The 22,294-nt window shown below is 43.2% G+C and overlaps 1 protein-coding gene across 1 annotated transcript in view; it reads right to left on the bottom strand.

The window, feature by feature from the left end:
- The window catches only part of LOC124789259 (solute carrier family 22 member 7-like), a 155,098-nt gene that overhangs the window by 57,573 nt on the left and 75,231 nt on the right, over positions 1-22,294 (bottom strand). The window contains exon 4 of the mRNA XM_047256556.1: positions 14,236-14,393. Within this exon, the coding sequence (XP_047112512.1) occupies positions 14,236-14,393 (158 nt within the window). The remainder of the gene's footprint in view (positions 1-14,235; positions 14,394-22,294) is intronic.

Genomic DNA, 22,294 nt, shown 5'->3' on the forward strand with positions numbered 1-22,294 from the left:
TAATGGCTAAAAAGCAGTCAAACGAGATGATTTTATAGAATCATTTTCCTGGGAGCTGATTTCACCCCAAATACAACGACACGTCGAAAATCCTCATGTGCCAGTCGAAATTATGAAAAGAGGTGCTCTTTTACTCAAGACAGAAGTACCAAAATTCAGTCAAAATGAACACCGGCCTGCAGGTGCAAGGGGAAGATGCCAGATCTGTGGACGAGCGAAAAATAAAACTACGAGAAGAGTGTGCTCGAAGTGCCTAAATTGGGTATGCCCAGATCATTGTTCCGACACGTGTAACGACTGTTTTGAATGATTTTATTTTCGTTTATTGACTTTCTTAAATGGAACTGATATACGGTCAAAATTACATTTGTAAAGTAGGTTTACGAAGTTTGTGTATTTCATGTTTTGTATTTGTACTTATTTTCATAGGAACTAAGATTCATAATTAACAATAAACCATTTTAACGTATATTTCGTTTTTTTAACCCATACCATGGTAATAATACATATTAATAGAAATAATAATACATTATATAACCGTATAAAATGGAGAAACTCAGTGGGTGACTATTGTCATCCACGCGGCCTATTGTGTAACTTTCTTAGGAGCGACCACTGGAGGGTTAAGTGACACTCCAGCAAAAAGCTGGAGCATCGGGCGATACGCTTGGGCGTCCTGCGTGCGAGCGACGATCTCCCGCTGCAAGATGGCTACTACAGTCGACCAACTGTTTCTATAAAACGGCGCCGCTAAATCGTAGAATACTGTAGCCCGAGGGTAAGGCAGCAAAATTATCTTTACTTAGGATGATAAGGCGATTAAGGAGGGCTGTGCATTAAATTTACGAAGGGAGAAACCTTCATGGAGAGATACGTAATTTATATAATCAACTACGAAGATCACAAGACAAATTCTTCGAGAATACGTGGATGAGCAGAGAGACATTCAACAATTTCATGAATGACTTAAAGACGAACGTTTCTTACATGACCTAAATCTTTCAACAGCCGATAAAAGCGGAAGAACGATTAAATAGTTAATACAGGAAAATCAGTCCTATCTAGAGGAGGCGTACGTGGTGCAACAGTAGCGTTGTGAATGAGTGATACTTACTGTCCTGGGTTCGGCGCTGGTTGCTTACTACATTTTAACTGACTTGGTTGCAATCCTGTCATCAATTCTGTGTACTAAGTTTCTTCTATACTGTCAACACTGCGTCTTGCCAAATCAGTGTCAAAGCATAGCGTTTCAATTAACCCAAATAGTCTGCATAAGTAAAGGATAGATCATCTTTTAAAAGAGTCTAATGTTTTGTGAAATTATTTGTCTAAAAGTAATTAGTAAGACATACTTGAGAAATATTTGATGCACCGCATTTTCTGCGCGTGATATCGAGTATCTTTCAAAGACATGTCAAATATTTCTCTGCTCTGTTCTATTTCTTTTAGACAAACCCTTCGACAAAATATTTGACCGATCTGTTTCACTTTTTTTATTTTAAAGTTTTATTCAGAAAGCATGGTCTTGTTGCTACGTTATTTGCATTCCTAGCATCTTCTGTTCTTTAAATTCCCAAAATTAGTACTTGGAAGCCTTTTTGACAGTTACATATTACACCAATTTATCTTTTTATGCACAGGACAGCTAGGACTTGAAGAAATGAACTTTTTGACCCTTCATTTACATAGCTAGATGCAGCAGCTGTTTGTGAAATATTTCAAGCTTTCCTTAATATAATTAAGTTTTCCTTAATTACCCTGATAGCTTTTAAGCAATTAAGTATTTACTGGGTGATCAAAAAGTCAGTATAAATTTAAAAACTTAATAAACCACGGAATAATGTAGATAGAGAGGTAAAAATTGCTTGGAATGACATGGGGTTTTATTAGAACAAAAAAAAAAACACCCCATATTGCTAGACGCGTGAAAGATCTCTTGCGCGCCGCGTCGTTTGGTGATGATCGTATGCTCAGCCGCCACTTTCATCATGCTTGGCCTCCCAGGTCCCCAGACCTCAGTTCGTGCGATTATTGGCTTTGGGGTTACCTGAAGTCGCAAGTGTATCGTGATCGACCGACGTCTCTAGGGATGCTGAAAGACAACATCCGACGCCAATGCCTCACCATAACTCCGGACATGCTGTTCACAACATTATTCAAATGGCTCTGAGCACTATGGGACTCAACTGGTGAGGTCATAAGTCCCCTAGAACTTAGAACTACTTAAACCTAACTAACCTAAGGACATCACACACATCCATGCCCGAAGCAGGATTCGAACCTGCGACCGCAGCGGTCGCGCGGTTCGAGACTGTAGCCCCTAGAACCGCTCGGCCACTCCGGCCGGCACACAACATTATTCCTCGACTACAGCTATTGTTGAGGAATGATGGTGGACATATTGAGCATTTCCTGTAAAGAACTTCATCTTTGCTTTGTCTTACTTTGTTATGCTAATTATTGCTATTCTGATCAGATGAAGCGCCATCTCTCGGACATTTTTTGAACGTTGAATGGGCTGTACAGACGTAAGTCTGATGTTGCAACAGACTGGATGTAATTAGTTTCCTCGTTTCTTTATTCTGGTCGGACAATATTCTCCTACCCAACGTACAGAACTCTTGGAGAAGACCAGTCTTTCAACAATGCCTATCACGCAGCCTGTAGCGACAGACAACTGGCGACACAATTCATTTGTTACTACCTCGCGGTCGTCACGGATGATTTGGCCGACGTGCTGGATGTAGTGCGAAAACAGTGCAGCCACAGGGCTGTACGCCAGGGCAAAAGCTGCAGTCGCGTTTGTGCGATGACGTCCCGTAGGCTCGCTGGCCGAGGTGTCCTTAGCGAAGGGTTGAATCATTCGGGGGAGCGTCAGCAGTGTCAGAGTCGTCAAGACCATCGTCCTATTGCTCATCGCACTACGAACTGTCTACCCGTGTCGATTCTGAGCAGCAATGTGTCTGCAATGTTTTCCTCGGCCACCATCTGCATCTCGTGGTCTTGCGGTAGCGTTCTCATTTCCTGGGCACGGGGTCCCGGGTTCGATTCCCGGTGGGGTCAGGTATTTTCTCTGCCTCGTGATGACTGGGTGTTGTGTGTTCTTCATCATCATTTCATCACCATTGACTAGCAACTCGCCGAAGTGGGGTCAACTAAAAAGGACTTGCAATACGGCGGCCGAACTTCCCCATATGGGGCCTCCCGGCCAACAATGTCATACGATCATTTCATTTCATTTCCTCGGCCACCAATAAGAAAACCGCTTAACTTCAAAGCTGTGAGTCGGGGTTCTGACCTCCGTCGCCGAGTAGTTAAATGAAGGGGTTAAATGTGGGTTTGAAGGTGTGCGACCACTTCCCCATCGTGTGACACTAAATATTTTACGCCGCAAATTTAGGTAAAGGAAAGAACACTAGTTTTTGTGTTGGCTTTATGCAAAGAGAAACGCATACCCGAGATAGCAGAGTGTAAGGGGTTCGTGATCCCACGAACATAGATGCTAGTATCCGACACCCAGTCGATAGTAGACAGGAGTCGATTATCGAGCACCGCAGGAGGCAGTGAGACTAGTGTCGAGTGAGGAGTGGTACTGGAGAGACGGGCAAGAATGGCGGTCGAGTGAGCAGTAAATGGTAAATTCACCAGAGTGTGACAAATGAGCGCGTCCCCCTGATTGTCGTGGGGTGGACCCTCATCGATACTGACTCGCGAGTGATATGAAACCAAAAGCGACAAGTGCCGAATTACATGTTTCGCGTCAGGCAGCAACAACCATGGACTGCAGTGGGCATTGTTGTGAATGTTAACCATCATCATTGCGTGTGACAAAGTACTTGAAATCAGCAACCAATAAAAGATATAACCGTAATTAGACATGTAAAGGCGAAGGTAGCAACTGCCTCAGAATTTGTGTGTTATTAGAAAATACATATCAGTTTGTACATCACAACCTTGTTGTTGTTGTTGTGGTCTTCAGTCCTGAGACTGGTTTGATGCAGCTCTCCATGCTACTCTATCCTGTGCAACTTCATCTACCAGTACGTACTGCAACCTAACTCCTTCTGAATCTGCTTGGTGTATTCATCTCTTGGTCTCCCTCTACGATTTTTACCTTCCACGCTGCCCTCCAGTACTAAATTTGTGATCCCTTGATGCCTCGGAACATGTCCTACCAACCGATCCCTTCTTCTAGTCAAGTTGTGCCACAAGCTTCTATTCCCCCCAATCGTATTCAACACCTCCTCATTAGTTAAGTGATCTACCCACCTAACCTTCAACATTCTTCTGTAGCACCACATTTCTAAAGCTTCTATTCTCTTCTTGTCTAAACTATTTATCGTCCATGTTTCACTTCCATACATGGCTACACTCCATACAAATACTTTCAGAAACGACTTCCTAACACTTAAATCAATACTCGATGTTAACAAATTTCTCTTCTTCAGAAACGCTTTCCTTCCCATTGCCAATCTACATTTTATATCCTCTCTACTTCGACCATCATCAGTTATTTTGCTTACCAAATAGCAAAATTCATTTACTACTTTAAGTGTCTCATTTCCTAATCTAATTCCCTCAGCATCGCCCGATTTAATTCGACTACATTCCATTATCCTCGTTTTGCTTTTGTTGACGTTCATCTTATATCCTTCTTTCAAGACACTGTCCATTCCGTTCAACTGCTCTTCCAAGTCCTTTGCTGTCTCTGACAGAATTACAATGTCATCGGTGAATCTCAAAGTTTTTATTTCTTCTCCGTGGATTTTAATACCTACTCCGAATTTTTCTTTTGTTTCCTTCACTGCTTGCTCAATATACAGATTGAATAACATTGGGGATAGGCTACAACCCTGTCTCACTCCCTTCCCAACCACTGCTTCCCTTTCATGCCCCTCGACTCTTATAACTGCCATTTGGTTTCTATACAAATTGTAAATAGCCTTTCGCTCCCTATATTTTACCCCTGCCACCTTCAGAATTTGAAAGAGAGTATTCCAGTCAACATTGTCAAAAGCTTTCTCTAAGTCTACAAATGCTAGAAACGTAGGTTTGCCTTTCCTTAATCTAGCTTCTAAGATAAGCCGTAGGGTCAGTATTGCCTCACATGTTCCAATACTTTTACGGAATCCAAACTGATCTTCCCCAAGGTCGGCTTCTACTAGTTTTTGCATTCGTCTGTAAAGAATTCGCGTTAGTATTTTGCAGCCGTGACTAATTAAACTGATAGTTCGGTAATTTTCACATCTGTCAACACCTGCTTTCTATGGGATTGGAATTATTATATTCTTCTTGAAGTCTGAGGGTATTTCGCCTGTCTCATACATCTTGCTCACCAGATGGTAGAGTTTTGTCAGGACTGGCCCTCCCAAGGCCGTCAGTAGTTCTAATGTAATGTTGTCTACTCCCAGGGCCTTGTTTCGACTCAGGTCTTTCAGTGCTCTGTCAAACTCTTCACGCAGTATCATATTTCCCATTTCATCTTCATCTACATCCTCTTCCATTTCCATAATATTGTCCTCAAGTACATCGCCCTTGTATAGACCCTCTATATACTCCTTCTACCTTTCAGCTTTCCCTTCTTTGCTTAGAACTGTGTTTCCATCTGAGCTCTTGATACTCATACAAGTGGTTCTCTTTTCTCCAAGGGTCTCTTTAATTTTTCTGTAGGCAGTATCTATCTTACCCCTCGTGAGATAAGCCTGTTTATCCTTACATTTATCCTCTAGCCATCCCTGCTTAGCCATTTTGCACTTCCTGTCGATCTCATTTTTCAGACGTTTGTATTCCTTTTTGCCTGCTTCATTTACTGCATTTTTGTATTTTCTCCTTTCATCAATTAAATTCAATATTTCTTCTGTTACCCAAGGATTTCTACTAGCCCTCGTCTTTTTACCTACTTGATCCTCTTCTGCCTTCACTACTTCATGCCTCAAAGCTACCCATTCTTCTTCTACTGTATTTCTTCCCCCCATTCTGACCATTTGTTCCCTTATGCTCTCCCTGAAACTTTGTACAACCTCTGGTTTAGTCAGTTTACCCAGGTCCCATCTCCATGCTCCGATCTGTAGAACGCCAGTTTTCTTTCTCCTGATAACGATGTCCTTTTGAGTAGTCCCCACCCGGAGATCCGAATGGGGGACCATTTTACCTCTGGAATATTTTACCCAAGAGGACGCGATCATCATTAACCATACAGTAAAGCTGCATGCCCTCGGGAAAAATTACGGCTGTAATTTCCCCTTGCTTTCAACCGTTCACAGTACCAGCACAGTAAGAACGGTTTGGTTAGTGTTACAAGACCAGATCAGTCAATCATCCAGACTGTTGCCCCTGCAACTACTGAAAAGGCTGCTGCCCCTCTTCAGGAACCACGTGTTTGTCTGTCCTCTCAACTGACCCCTACGGTACGGCTATCTGTATTGCTGAGGCACACAAGCCTCCCCACCAATGGCAAGGTCCATGGTTCATGGGGGGAAGATCACAACCTTTATGGTCTTTAATAATAGAAAAACTTTCAATCATTAACTATTCCTTCTCAGAACAGCCGCACTCGATTGAAAGCCACAGTGAAAAACCGATAGCCTTTCATCCATTAAGCACATGGTCATATAAATTAACTGGGGGGCGGGGGGGGGGGGGGGTGTTTCACCTTGGCTCCCTTACCAAGGACAGTTGCAATCTTCGGATCCAAACAATGATTTATTAACGACCATTTCTGGTTTCAGTGGAAAGATATTGGCATTAATCGGACGATTTTAGTGCAAGACTAATCCGGTATTGTCGTTACCGTGACTAAAATTAGAGTGTTTCAACTAGGAACAGTGTAATATAACGTATTTATGGTGAAACTAGAATTCGCGGGAACGAAACACATTATTTGGACAATACAGTGCAAAGGTGACCGAGATACAGTAAACAATTTGTTTTTTATGAGTTTAAGTGACAATAGCAGTGTTAATAAACAACATATTGAAGTATGGACACGAAAACCTGCGTGAATTACTGTAAAATTCATACTCTATAAAGGCGCCTTTGCGCATAATCGCGAGTGAAACAGCCAAAATTCCGTTACGAAAGTGTCAGGAACATGTTCTCGGGTGACTTTGTATCCGAAATTATCTTTTAAATGGTGTAAATCGCTTAATTTGATGTGGACCTTTAAACTGTTACCTCATTTCTGAGTGTTGACTGTGGCGTAATTGTTGGATGACGTCACCCACATTCTGTGAGCGGGTAGCCAAAGCATATGAAGCACTGAAGAAGGTCCACATGCCACGACAGCAAGGATTTCGATAGTTGAGGTGTACCACACTGACCGGTGACTACAGCGGAGCCAAGTGGCTGAAGTAGAAACAACCACGGCGCTGAGTACGACATCTAGTGGCGAACCCACGAAGTATACGACGCCTGCGCCACCTACTCGCCGATCAACGGAATACGTGAAAGCAGCCCCATCCCGTCGCCAAGCGCGGAACTACGAGACTGCGTCAGCGCGATTCGACGCGAGTTTCGCTTTGCACACGGCACCACACCAGCTACAGCAACGCTACGCCTGACAGCCGCCTCGCCGGAGGAGCCAGCGCCAACATGACTAGCAGCGCGACTTCAAACGTCGAAACATAGCGACTTCGACGAGCGTCGAGGGGTGAGTGAGGACGATTTGCTGGCGCGAGATTAATTAATACTGCACTATCCTCAGAGCGCGGAAAGAACTTAAAACTAAATTAGTCAGTTGCAGAAAATATAAAAATAATTTTTTTTAACATTTCTTTGCGAATTTGCTCTGAAGCGTGGTATGCTAATATGCGTGTGTTTTCATACTGTACAGCAAAGAATAGTGTCTCATTTGCATTATTTATTGTAAACTACATGTTTAAGTTGTGTGTAGTTACTTCGCAATTTTGTGTATAAACGCAGTCATTGATGTTTGATCCGGGTAGGTTTTTTGTAATTTATGGTGTTCAATGCAGAGGTCTATTTTGCCAGCCTGGCTTAATCTAAGACAGTAAGGATTATTTAGTTATCAGTTAATTAGTGAGTGTTTGGGTTACTAGGAGGTTATTTTATTTTCTTGTCTGAGCATAGTGAATAGTTTAGAATGAATCCTGAACTGAAAGAAAAGGTTGGGGAGAAAGTAGTTAGAAAAATGGAGATAGGGCAGGAGGACAAGGATGAGTTGGGAATTGGTAATAGTGAAATGTCAATGGACAGTCCATTGGGTCATTGAACTGGTTACCCCGAGACACCAGTAAAACCAATTAAAAAGGAACTGAGTCTAGAGGATGGAGAATCACAGTCAATAATATTCAAGATGCTCCAAGTAATCAACAAGCACATGGAAGAGATGTCTAAAGGAAATGATGAAATCAAGAAATCAGGAAATAAAAGAAAGAAATCAATAAAAGTATGCAGAGATGTCCCAAGAAAACTTAAGGAAAGGACTGCAGGAATTCCAGGAACAGATGCGAATAACTCTTAAGGAGAGAGATGACAAGCTGCAGGTGAAGGTAGATCGACTCCAAGAAGAGATGAGCGATATGAAGGCAGAGATAAGTGGAAAAGCTGAGGGAGACGTCCAGGGCATCAAAACTGAACTGGAAGGGAGAATACAAAAATTTGAAACACACCAACACCAGCAGATTAAAGATGTGGTACAAATACAACAGCAGTGCTAAGTTAATATTGGTAAATTGGGAAATGGGCAAGTGAAATTGGAGGATGCTGTGGAACATATAATCACAAATGAGATCAAACAGTTGCAGGAGGGCGTCCAACAGCTAGAAACTAAATTGGAAGAGATTGATAGGAAGATAAATAGTGCCACCTTAACAGTAGGGGAGGGCAAGGTCGTTACATTAGTGAACGCTGATAATTGGTACACCCAGACCCACATTCGCAATAGACAGAATGGAGGGTGAAGCTTTCACCTGGGGCGTCAGAAAGAGAGAAGAAGTTACCAGTTACAGTCAATTTGAGGAAGAGTTTTTAAAGAAGTACTGGTCCAAAAGTCACCAGTGTGCAACACTTGAAGATTTACTGCATCGCAAGTCCCTTAATATATGCAGAGGTACCTTGAGAGAATTTGCTGAGCATCTATGGGAATTGAATGAAACATAGAGCAACCATTGAATGACGACATAATGATATCAGCAATTAAAAGGATGTTAAGTCGCAGGATGCAAGAAAACTTATCCGGAAAGCTGATTAAAGATAAAGATACTTTAATGGAAGTATTGGAACAATTAGAAACTATTCGTGCACAGGAAAACAACCAGATGGGTGATCAGAACCAAGATGGAAACAATTACCATCGAAGTCATTTTAATGGCCCGCCAAATTACAGAGGTAGAGGTGGGGGTAATAGATATAGGAACCGTGGCAATGCTCGATAGTTTTACCACAATAATGGGAGAGATGATGATGACAGGAGTTATGAGAGGGGAGAAGATAGACAAAGGGATCATGATGTACGAATTGAAGAAATAAGAGAACCAGTGAACTAAACAAGGTGTGGGGAGCCAGCAACTCTTTTGCTGGTATACCAAGTGGCGACTGGTACACTCCCAGCTGGGTGAGACTTTATTTCTTATTTCAGCTTTCACTCCTCTACTATCTTTCTCTATCCTTAGGTTAAGAAGTTAGTGTGAAGTAGTTAAAATACGTAGTGGTCATCCAAATGATACAGTCAGGAACCATGTAGCAAATTCATGCTTGACTTAAAATATGGATAAGTAGTTACTGTTGCTGTAGAGAGTGAGGTGTCAAAGAATCAATAAGTTAAAAATCAGTTTAGTGTCAGTACATTACAAAATTAATAGTGCCAGAAGTAATAAAATGAGAACCAGATGAGAAAGCCAATGTTAATAAAATTTGGTGGGAAGCTAATTGGTCAAATAAGAGTTTGTGTAATTTTATGGAGTTGTTTTATGAGGCATGGAAAGGTCAAGCAATTGTAAGAGAACTGAAGTAATGTATCAGCTTGTAAATAGGAAGGCATATAAAGAAACAAATACATGATGAGATACTTGCTCGAATAAATGATGTGAAATATGATATACGGAGAGGCCAAGGAGCCTGGAGTAGTATTTTTATGTAGTTATTGCAGCGAATATGGGGGGTTGATATAGGTTGAAGGTATGTATCTATACATTTGCAGTTGAAGTTGCTGTTAAGTTGAGGGAGTTCTGGGTAATGAACTGTATTGAGTATGAGATGTTTGAAGTATGTCATTTAGCACATGAGCAACATCTGTTTGCAAGTTATTTGTAGGTATACATGTTGATCTGAAGTATGCTGATAAAACAGAAAGGGTAACTCATGAGTAATCCAATTAGCTATCAGAGTCAAGTCAATTATAGTTATACATGGCCAAGCTTTAGAAGCAGAATTCTGGCACTGTGTAATGAATAATAAATATCCATATAGCAGATTTGGATTAATGTCAATATAACATGAAATATTGTACCTCTCATCTGAGCATTAGTGATAACAATTCACACATGACAGTATAAATGTTTGGAAAAATGAAATGATTAGTAATTTAAAATTTTTCATTGGGTGACCACATTAGTTCTAGCTATGTAAATAGTTATGCAAGACATATTTAGTGCCATAATGGAGAATTTAAGATTTCTGAATCAATCTGTAGAGGCATGACGAATTGTAAAATAAGTGCTATATTTAGTTCTCATAATCAATTTCACTTGCGTTAAAGACTCAAATGAGTAAGTTGTGAATTTCTTCCTTAACTTTCATGTGTGTTGACTAAGTGAGTGATAAGTTAGTGTGATAGTAGTATGGATGGCAGGAACCCCACTGAAAGGATGGCATACCAAAGGGGTAGCTGGCATTCAACTAGTTTGTCTTCTTGTCTTTGCTGTTGCAAGCTATAACAGATGAACCAGTAACAAATATGTAGTTAACGGTCCATACAAACCTTTCAAAGTGAAGATTATTGTTAATTGAATGTAAGACAAAGTTTGTAAAAATATTTGCCATGCTGTGTTAATTAAGATAGGCTACAAAGAAGGTTTTTAGGGCGAGGATGTAAGGGATCCGTGATCCCACGAATATAGATGCTAGTATCCGACAGTCAGATCGATAGTACACAGAGGAGTCGATTGTTGAGCACTGCAGGAGGCAGTGAGACTAGTTTCGAGTGAGGAGTGGTACTGGAGAGATGGGCAAGAATGGCGGTCGAGTGAGCAGTAAATGGTAAATTCACCAGTGTATGAAAAATGAGCGCGTCCCCCTGACCATTGTGGGGTGGACCCTCATTGATACCGATTCGCGAGTAGTATGAAACCAAAAACGACAAATGCCGAAATACGTGTTTTGTGTCAACCGCGTCAGCCAGAAACAACCATGGATTGCAGTGAGGATTGTTGTGAATGTTAACCATCATCATTGCCTGTGACGAAGTACTTGAAATCAGCAACCAATAAAAGATATCACTGTAATTAGACATATAAAGGCGAAGGTAGCAACTGCCTCAGAATTTGTGTGTTAGTAGAAAATAGATATCAGTTTGTACATTGCAACCCTTATGGTCTTTAATAATAGACAAACATTCAATCATTAACTATTCCGTCTCAGAACAGCCGCACGTGGTTGAAATACTCCTGAAGCCACAGCAGAAAAACCGATAGCCTTTCATCCATTAAGCACATGGTCATAAATTATAATAATTAACTGTTTGGCGGCTTTGGTAAATCACACAAAACCCAATTAAGGACATAACAGGGGGGTGTTTCAAGAGCGATCGACGAATGTAAAGTGCCTTGCAACGTTTAATCGCAAGAACCCACCATGCACAGTGGACACCCTCAGTCGAAGAGTGTGACACTTCGATGACATCACAACATTTAGTGTTATTCAGTAATAGACTTTGATTTCACAGATTTGCAAATGAGTTACTGTCATACTTATTGCCTTTATTTTTGCAGCTGCTAGGTTTGCAGTGCACTGTAAAGTTAGTATTTTTGGTACAAAAAGTGTATTCTTTTACTCAGTGATCTCGTGGAAAGTAACTCTATAGACGTTAACACAGGTTTAGGTGATTTTTGAGTATTTTATCTGCTGTGGGGCCCCAGGAACATCTGGTTTTTGCAACAGACGTACCTAATATGGAGATGCTACTTAAACGTATTATGGAAACCTCTAAAACAATTCAACACCATTTGTTGCTGTTTGAGTAGATGTGACAGAACATTATCTGATGAGTATATATGTGTGTAGAAAAAGATGAAGTATATCGTCAAAAAAAATTTTGGGATTCAGACTTGAGAACTTTGTAAGAGGTTCTTTCATATAGCATTTTCGAATATCTTCGGCGGAAAAAAATGCAACACTATCAAGGACAAGGTCATTTTATTCACAAGTGAGGTGACAGGTAGTTCACCATTGTTGGACTGTGTGCCAATATGGTAACAAATTCAGACCAAATGAAACACACATAACACAATAAAGGGTGTACATACAGTTGCGTCAGTACACAGTTTACACCCTCTGGTGGCAATGCAACCGTGTATTCTCCCATGCAAACGATCATTAAGGTGTTGAATAGCGTCCAGCGACAGACTGCATCTAGCATTTTGCGGCTTTTGTTGCAGTTTGGCAATAGTTCTAGCTGTCCCTGGAGAACGAATAAGTTCCAGTATGGCCCTTACATGCTCAGCTGGCGACAGATCTGGTAACCTTGCTGGCCAGAGAAGCTGTTTTACACCACTAGAAGCACGTTGCGCGACAGCAGCCATATGTGGCCGTGCATTGTCCTGCTGGAAAACCGTGTCACCCTTCTGTCGAGGAAATGGCAGTAGCACATGAATGGTAGCCTGTCTAGTGTAACGGACAATGGTTACTTTACCCTGCAGAAACAACAAGTGTGACCGTGAGCTTTACTAGTGTCTGCCACACCACGAAGTCTGGAACAGGACATGTGTGTTGTGGAGAATGCACTCAGAAATAGGCAGCTAACCAGGTCTATGCCATACTCCATCACCCACACAGTCAGTACCTATTCTCATCGTTAAAGACGACAGAGTCCCAATTTATTTTATTTAATATATTTAATGGTATGTCTAGGGCCCCCGTCGGGCAGACCATTCCCGGGGTGCCGGTCTTTCAATCTGACGCCACTTCGCCGACCTGCAATCGATGAGAATGATAGGATGATGATGAGGACAGCACAACACCCAGCCCCTGGGCGGAGAAAATTCCCGGCCCAGCCGGGAATCGAACCCGGGCCCAGAGGATTGACAATCCGTCACACTGACCCTTCAGCTACCCGGGGCGGAGAGAGTGCCAATCATCTCTCCAGTCATCTCTCCCGGGACACAAGAGTAGCCATGCTTGGAGTGTCATGGTGTCAGTGGTAGCATGGCTAAAGGCAACTGTGACCTTAATCCAGCTGCAAGCAGACGGTTGCCACTGAGCCCTCAGGAGACACCATTGCAACATGTGTCTGGATTTCGGCCCTCGATGATGTTCGGTTGTGCACTGCAGCTCCCTCCTGCCGGAGGTTCGAATCCTCCCTCGGGCATGAGTGTGTGTGTTGTTCTTACCATAAGTTAGTTTGAAGTAGTGTGTAAGTCTAGGGACCGATGACCTCAGCAGTTTGGTCCCTTAGGAATTCACACACATTTGAACATTTTTGCACCACAGCTCGCATAATGCGTCTATTTTGTCATGTGACTGTCCTGTGCAGATGTACAAAACCCGGTCTACAGATGGGGGAATGTTGCCCAGACCACTGTTGAAAACATCCACACACCATCGGCACATTGTACCCAACGTGTGCAGGAGTCCATGTACTCGTCCATCCAGCTTCCCACATCCTCAAAATGAGACACTGTTCAATTGGCTGAAGCCGTTCAAAAGGAGTACGTACTCGTTGGTGGAGTGTGGTTATGCCGTATGAAGAAGGTTGCGAACACTACTCAGCTGTAAACTGAACACAGTTCCTGCCTGCAGAGCCAAAACTCAGCACTATCTGATTGTCGAATACCGTGACAAATGACTCACTAATACTACACCCCATTAGTACGCACAAATTATACCATAGTCGCGCTGAACGTAGACCTTGAGAGTGTTGCATTTTTTTGCTCAGGCATTTGAAGTTCTTACAGAGCTTCTCCCAGTTTCTGGAATGAGTACAATGCCCCAATTTTTATAAAGGTTTCCCGGTACTGCTCAGATTGCTGCGAAAGTTACTCAGCTTTTTCTAACACTCACCAACAGACAAGACCGATTCCACCATGGGCCCATTTGCGGCTGACACGAGGGATGCTGCCAGGATGAAGAGGGGCAGCACGTGTGGAGCGAGGACGACCAGCAGTCTGCTGAGCACGTGGGCTGACAGGCACAGCAGCTGCTGGGGGCGTCGGCCGTACCTGTCGGCAGCAAGAGTCAGCTCAACCCGTGTGTCGAGGTCCTGGGCAGTCCAGCTAGCAGATACACTCCCACGATTATGCGCTGCCACTTATTAAACGAAATACTCCATTTATTTGTTGATGGGCTTTGTAGTTGGGACAGAAAATAGCAGAAAATGGAGTAGCCGAGACCTTAGACTATTTATGAGTGACTGTCAACACTTTCGGCTCTAATCCCATATGCCAAAGGGGCGCGTGTGTGTCGTCCGTGTGGACGGCGCCCGTATCCCGTAAGGGCGCAGCTTTTCAAATGGTTAAAATGGCTCTGAGCACTATGGGGCTTAACATCTGAGATCATCAGTCCCCTACACTTAGAACTACTTAAACCTAACTGACCTAAGGACATCACACACATCCATGCCCGAGGCAGGATTCGAACCTGCGACCGTAGCAGTCGCGCGGATCCGGACTGAGTGCCTAGAACCGCGAGACCACCGCGGCCGGCGATCTCTAATGGGTGGGGTACAAAATGACATATGTATGTGAGTCTCTTTACGTTTACAACCAAAACATCAGGTCACCTACGCTGTCGAAGAGGATAGGTATCAGAGTTGAATGTGTTAAACCTAGTTACGAAATGCCATCCATGAGGCAAAACATGTTTGTGAAGAACGAAGAAGAGCTGAAATGATTCAGGGGATGAGGCATGTGACCCTTTTCATAAACAAGATACTGTTGATGATAAAATAACGCGAATATATCTTCTTTGTCAGTCTATTCGATTTACTCACTATCCGTCCTCGACAATACGGTCAGCAGCTCACGGGCTTGCGCTTCGCGATGCTGTCTCTCGATCACGGGCCCTGTGTCGATTCCTGGCCAGGTCGGGGATTTCCTCCACTGGGGACTGGGTGCGCGTGAGTTGCCCTCATAATTACTTCATCATCAGTGATGTGCGAGTCGCGGAAGTTGAGTGAAAAAAAAAAAAAGTACATGAACTCTGGCGGGCCAAATTCCCAGGATGAGACCTCCGTCCAACAGTGCTACACGCACATTTCATTTCATTTCAAAGAAACACACGGAACACACAATGGAGTCAACATCTGCAGTTGCGCTGATGGGATGGCCCAAAGCACTATGACCACCTGTTTAATAGTATGATTATCACTCTTTGGAACGCATACATCAGCAATTCTGCATGGCTTGAATTTGTCCGATAGTATACCAAATATTCTCCACCGAGCTCGTGCTAATTTTGTGGCCAAGGTATCAAAATGAGTTCACAATCGTGCTCCTCAAACCACTGTAGCTTGATTCTGGCCTTGTAACACGGGACAGTTAGCGTGGTGGAAGATGTCGCCGCCGTCAGGGAAGACATTAAAGATGAAGGAATACAGGTCTTCCACAGCAATAAACACACAATCCACATCTGCAGTGGTACCTTCAACAGAGCCATAGGACGGACGAAAACCCAGTTCAATGTCCGCTGTAACATAATACTGCCTCCACCGACCTGCGTCCATCGGACAGTAAGTTGGGGATATTTTTGGAGTAACTTGGGAACCCAACAAGGTCGTCTGCTGGAGGTTCAACAACTTGCGGTAAACGGTGTGCTCAGAAACAAGTGTGCCTGCACCACCATTATGATCTGTCTTCAGATCTGTGACAGATCGCTGCCCATTCTGCGTAATTGGCAAACTTCCGACCTTCGTGTTCCGCAATGAGGAATGGACGTTCAATCCCTTCTCGCCTGCTCGTGGTTTCGCAGTCGTTCATCCATTTTCCGTAGATACGACAGTAGCAAGCGAACAGCAGACCAGCTTCACCGAGATGTTCGTTCCCAGGCGCAGCGTCATAACGGTTTGTACTTTGTGAGCGACGTATCTCAGTGGATTCTCCAATTTGCGTCCTAATATCGTGGCCGACCTCCTTTAGCCCGGCGTAGTAGTGCAACTCGACACAGTATGGACTCTACAAGTCGTTCGAAGTCCCCTTCAGAGATACTGAGCTATGCTGCCTCTATAGCTGTCCATAATTACGGAATTGTGTTGCTGGTGCAGGATCTTGTACTCACACTGACCTCTCTATTATGTTCCATAAATGTTCGAAGGGATTCATGTCGTAAGATCTTGGTGGACAAATCACTCACTCGAATTGTGTGGAATGCTCTTCAAGCCAATCGCAGGCAACTGTTTCCCAGCGACTGACGTATTGTCATCCATAAAAACTCTATCGTTGTTTCCGAACATGAAGTACACGAATGGCTGCAAATAGTCTCCAAGTAGACGAACATAACCGTATCCAGTCAGTGATCGGTTCAGTTGGACCAGAGGTCCCAAGCCCATTCTATATAAACACAGCCTATAACGTTATGGAGCCACTACCATTTGCACAGTGCGTTGTTGACAAATTGGGTCTATGGGTCGCAGGGTCCGGGCACACTCGACCACTACGATCAGCTCTTACTACCCCAAATCAGGACTCATCTGACCGAGCCAGGGGTTTCCAGTCGTCTAGGGTTCAACCAATATGGTCACCTGCCCAGGAGAGGCGCTGGCGGCGATGTTGTGATGCTAGCAAGGGCTCTCACATTGCTAGTCTGCTGCCTTAGGCCGTCCTACGTGAGCGACAGAAGCACGCGACAGTGAGCGACAGCTTAAGGCGACAAAACACAACAGCAGGTACAGTTACGGAAGTTCCTACGTGAGCAACATCTGTGTCGCTGCCTGTCTCCCGCTGCAACTGGCGACGTTTGAATTCAAACGTGTTTGAATCTTGTCACTGCAGCACGCGCAACACAGAGCGATAGGCACGTGTCTTCTTGGCAAAGTAGTCGAGCGGACGCGACGGCAGCTATGGATTACTTATCATCCGATTTTAAGAAAACTATTCGGCGAAAAAATCTGATTCTTCCGCAACCTATAGCTTGATATCCTTAAATGATAAAGGTCAGAATCTATTTTCGTTATTCGTCATAGTCACTGTTCTGCACGTAATTTTTAAGAATTTGCAGAGGTAAGAATCACATTGTGTAGACTTTCCGTATAGTTCATTTAAGGCCATACATTATCACATATGAAATGTAACCAATAAATCTCAATTGTGTTTAAAGTTGAGACCGCAATGATACCTCTTTTCATTCTTGAGATATTGGTTGTTATATCCCTGGTTTCCTACGCTTTGGGAATCTAATGGTTGTAAAAATCGTCGTATCTCATAAAAGGTCCAAGATATCGAAACGACAAATTCTGGAAATGGCAGCACGCAGAAAGGACTATTTTATCATATGATTAACACTCAATACGTTTTTGTAAACGCGTGAGCAGAGCTAAAACAAGACTCCCTATAACTTACACCATGAGGTTTTGTCCAAATTTTCATAGTCAAACAAAGGGAGTGAAGCAGGTAAACGGGGTATCAAAGTGACCAGCATGAGGTCTAGTTCGGCATGAAAATATTTAACTGCTTGAATATAATCAGGGTAATGAACGAAGACTTAATTAATAAGCTGAGGAAAAATTGAAATCTTTCACGAAAAGCTGCTATAAATGAAGTGTCAAAAATGACATCTGTTCAAGACCTAGCTATTTTGCACATAAAAAGACACATTGGGGCGGTATTAAAATGTCAAAAAGACTTCCTTCGAATCAAGTACGTTAGGAAGGCAAACGAGGAGTCAGTAAGATCATGCTTTCTGAATAAAACTTGAAATTCAAAAGTGGAAGTAATCAGTCAAATATTTTATGAAATGATTTATGTAAAAGAAATAAGTAGGCCTAGGTCAGAGAAACGTTCTACGTGCCTTTGAATGATGCTCGAAATCATGAACAGAAGACGAGGTGCTCCAAACGTTTCTCTAATATTTTTTATTTCATACTTTTAGACAAATCATTACACAAAACGTTTGACTTTCTTTTCAAAAACTTTGTAAGCTTTACTTTTACAAACTATTTAGTGTAATTGAAACGCTTGGCCTTAACACTGACTGCTGATGAATTACGTTCGCAACATCAAATATCTTTAAAATTTCATGGTTCATTGCAATTTATTAGGAATTAAAAGTGTGTGATAAACTGGTGTAGGTGTGAAGATAAGTTCTTTGGCAAGACCTTAAAAATATTCTTAGCGATGCAGTGTAAACAGTATACATAAAGCATAGTATACAAAATCGTAACTGAATCAGTAAAAATATAAAAACGTCCAGGTATCGAACCCAGAACCTTTTCTTCACATGTGATTATGAACTGTCTACGCTACCCCTACAGCTAGCTGTTGTTAACTGGTGTCAATCTGTGTACTTATGTTGGAATTTAGTGTAGTTAATCATGTAATAGCCATTCGTCCGCATTTATTGGCTGTTAAAAGGTCTTGATCATGTAAAAAAAACATTCGTATTTAATTTATTGATGAGATAGTCGAATGCTGCTCTGTTCATTCACGTGTATTGGAACAATTTGTCTGGTGATCTTCGTAGTTGACGATACTTACGAAATTCTCCATGGAGATTCCTCCCTTTGTGTATTTCATGCACAGCATTCCTTTCCGCTTTATTTTCTTGAGTAGACCTAATTCCGTAGCCTTACTCTCCAGCTACAGCATTCTACAGGTTAAGGACGCCGTTTTACAGAAACAGCTGGTTGGCTCTAAGCAGCCATCTTGTAGCGCGACATGGTCGCTCGCACGCAGGACACCCAAGGTTGTCGCCCGATGTTACTGCTTGTCGCTAGAGTGTCGCGTATCCAGAAGTCGCTCGCTTCTGTCCCTCATGTAGGACACAGCCTTAGCCGATTATTGCCTGATTTCACCGCACTGTCTCAACGGATACTTTCGTCGTGCGCCCCACATTGATTTCTGTGGTTATTTCACGCAGTGTTGCTTGTCTTTTAGCACTGGCAACTCTACACAAACACCGCTTCTCTCGGTCATTAAGTGAAGGACGTTTGGCCACTGCGTTGTTCTTGTTGAGAGATAATGTCAGAAATTAGGTATTCTCGGCGCACTCATGGCACTGTGCATCTTGGAATATTGTATTCCCTAACGATTTCATTAATGGAGTGACCCAAGCGTCTGTCTCCAACTTCCATTCCTGTTTTAAAGTCTATTAATTCCCGCCGTGAGGCCATAATCACGTCGGACAACTTTTCACACAATCACTTGAGAACAAATGACAGCTCCACCAAAGTACTGCCCTTTTAAACCTTGCATACGCGATGCTACTGTCATCTGTGCGTGTCAAGTCAGTGTATATACAAGGGGCTCCAAAACGTAGGTTACACATTATTAACGCAGATCAAGTAGCTTTCATTGAATGCTACACTACACTCCGAAGCGAGTCAGATAAATGACAGTATTCTTCAACATTGTCACTAAATCTCTGCAAACAACAAGCGGAACAGAATGAGATTTTCACTCTGCAGTGGAGTGTGCGCTGATATGAAACTTCCTGGCAGATTAAAACTGTGTGCCCGACCGAGACTCGAACTCGGGACCTTTGCCTTTCGTGGGCAAGTGCTCTACCAATTAAGCTACCGAAGCACGACTCACACCCGGTACTCACACCTTTACTTCTGCAAGTACCTCGTCTCCTACCTTCCAAACTTGGCGAGGTACTGGCAGAAGTAAAGCTGTGAGTACCGGGCGTCAGTCATGCTTCGGTAGCTCAGATGATAGAGCACTTGTCCGCGAAAGGCAAAGGTCCCGAGTTGGAGTCTCGGTCGGGCACATAATTTTAATCTGCCAGGAAGTTACATTTCTAGATGTCGCTTCATATACGAGGGTGAGTGAAATGACAACCTTAAATTTGTAATAACAAATCGAAAATTTCACGCAGTTATCCTGTAAGTTGGTAAGCGTGCTACAAACAGCGTGCAGATTGGCCTGTAGGTGGCAGCATAGTGCAGATGCACACATACCGTCACAGTATCAGTATAAAGATGGCCGCCCCCACTTGCGACTTGCACCAGGGAAGAACAGCGTTCTGTTATTCGGTTTCTGCGTAGTGAAGATGTGAAACCTATTGAAATTCATCGACGAATGAAGGTTCGGTACAGTAATGCATGTTTGTCACAGCAGCAATTCTACAAATGGAGTAGGAAGTTCGCAAATGTTGTGACTTCAGTGGAAGATGCTCCTCGTCCAGGTCAGGCACAAAGAGTTGTGACTCCACAGGACATTGCAGCAGTGGAAGCCATAGTGAAGGAAAACCGCCGAGTGACACTGATTGACGCAATGGGGGGAAAGAAGTTCCGTTCTGATGAAGAGGTACGCCACGCGGTGCATGAGTGGTTGTGCAGACTACCAAAATAATATTTTCTAAAGGAATTTATGCATTTTGTAAGCGCTGGAGGACTTGCAGTGAGCGTGGGGGAGATTATGTTGAAAAGTGATACAACTTTGTACCACTTCTGCACAATAAATAATATTTAAAAAAATATTAAGGTTTTCATTTGAGTCGCCATCGTAATTTGCACGCTGTGATGCACCTGTTATCTGTACCGGAGTTCAGTCTGGCATTAGCTGCCGCAGCGGTCGCACGCTCCTCAAGTTTGCTCCGTGAACGTTCAGTGTTTACGCCAGTGTTTTCGTGTTTTGTGCTCGTTTATTGACGTTTTGCACGTGAATTAAGCGTTATCAATTGAGCATTTGGTCTTCTTTCGTGTCATCTTTCTACGAAGTGCCGTTGGGATTTCGGCGTTGTCCGAGATTTCTTCGCTGCAGAACACCATGGCAAACTCCGTGAGAAAAAACACCGTGATTTTCACCTTCGACAAGTACACCCGTCGAGTACAGCCCTCTGCACTTGAAATACACGACTGGATTACCGAGGTAATTGGCCTTCATTCTGAATCTGTTCATACCATGCAGCTGGACTCTGATGAATACTGCATTTTTGTAAAGTTTAACGATTCCGCGAGTGTAGACCGCTTTCTGGCAAAATTTGGTTATGAAACGGAATTTATACACCGTGATGGTACTAAAAGTACTGTCAAACTCCGGAATTCCGAGTCTGTAATTAGGAATGTTAGGGTTTTGAATATTCCCATAGAAGTAGACAATTCGAAAATTAAAGATGTCCTTTCAAAGTATGGGGTTGTCAGGCAAATAGTCAACGAAAGGTGGGCTTCGCATTTCAAGCTGCAGTGCTTTAACGGCATTCGCTCCGTGGAAATGGAAGTGAAAGCAAACATTCCCTCCCACATCTTTGTTGACGGGCACAAGGCGCATGTTATGTACTCAGGACAAACCCCTACATGTCATGTATGTAACGAGTCTGGTCACCTCCGTCAGGACTGCCCACGCCGTGTATTTGTGCTAACGAATAACCTTACGCAACGCCGGAAATTGACACTCAACGATTTGTTGCCAACCAGTAATACAACAGAGCCAGCGGCGGTCGTGGATCCTATTACTACCTCTGAAAATGTTGCACTTAATGTTAATGACTTTCCGTCTTTAAAACCTGCATTAACTGCTGAAATTCCGTCCCGTGACAGCGAGATTCCCACAAAAAAGCGTCCTCTAGAGGACACTGAAATAAATGTTGATGAGGACTCTTCCTGTGAAACACCCGTTGCCAGGAGGCCGAAGCCCAGTCCTGAAGATCTGTTGGAAGTGGAAAAAGGAGATGGAATGAAGGTCGATGTGGCTCCCACTTCCGCACAAGGACTTACACCGCCACGAACGGATAGTAACGCAGCGGGTAGTGATTTTTCACGGAAATGTGACCCTGAGCCTGAGGTCACGGCTGAAAAAACCGCATCAAGTGCACAACCCATACAGTGCGAACCGTACGAGGAAGTACCAGGTAAAGAACCTGCTGACTCCGAAGCGCAACGCCGCGCCGAAGGAGGAAATACACAAGCATCACCGCCTCGCCAGCAAAACAACACAACAGACACCACGCCGGAACCAAACATTGACGA

Source organism: Schistocerca piceifrons, chromosome 3 (assembly GCF_021461385.2).
Source record: "Schistocerca piceifrons isolate TAMUIC-IGC-003096 chromosome 3, iqSchPice1.1, whole genome shotgun sequence".
Classification (NCBI taxonomy): domain Eukaryota; kingdom Metazoa; phylum Arthropoda; class Insecta; order Orthoptera; family Acrididae; genus Schistocerca; species Schistocerca piceifrons.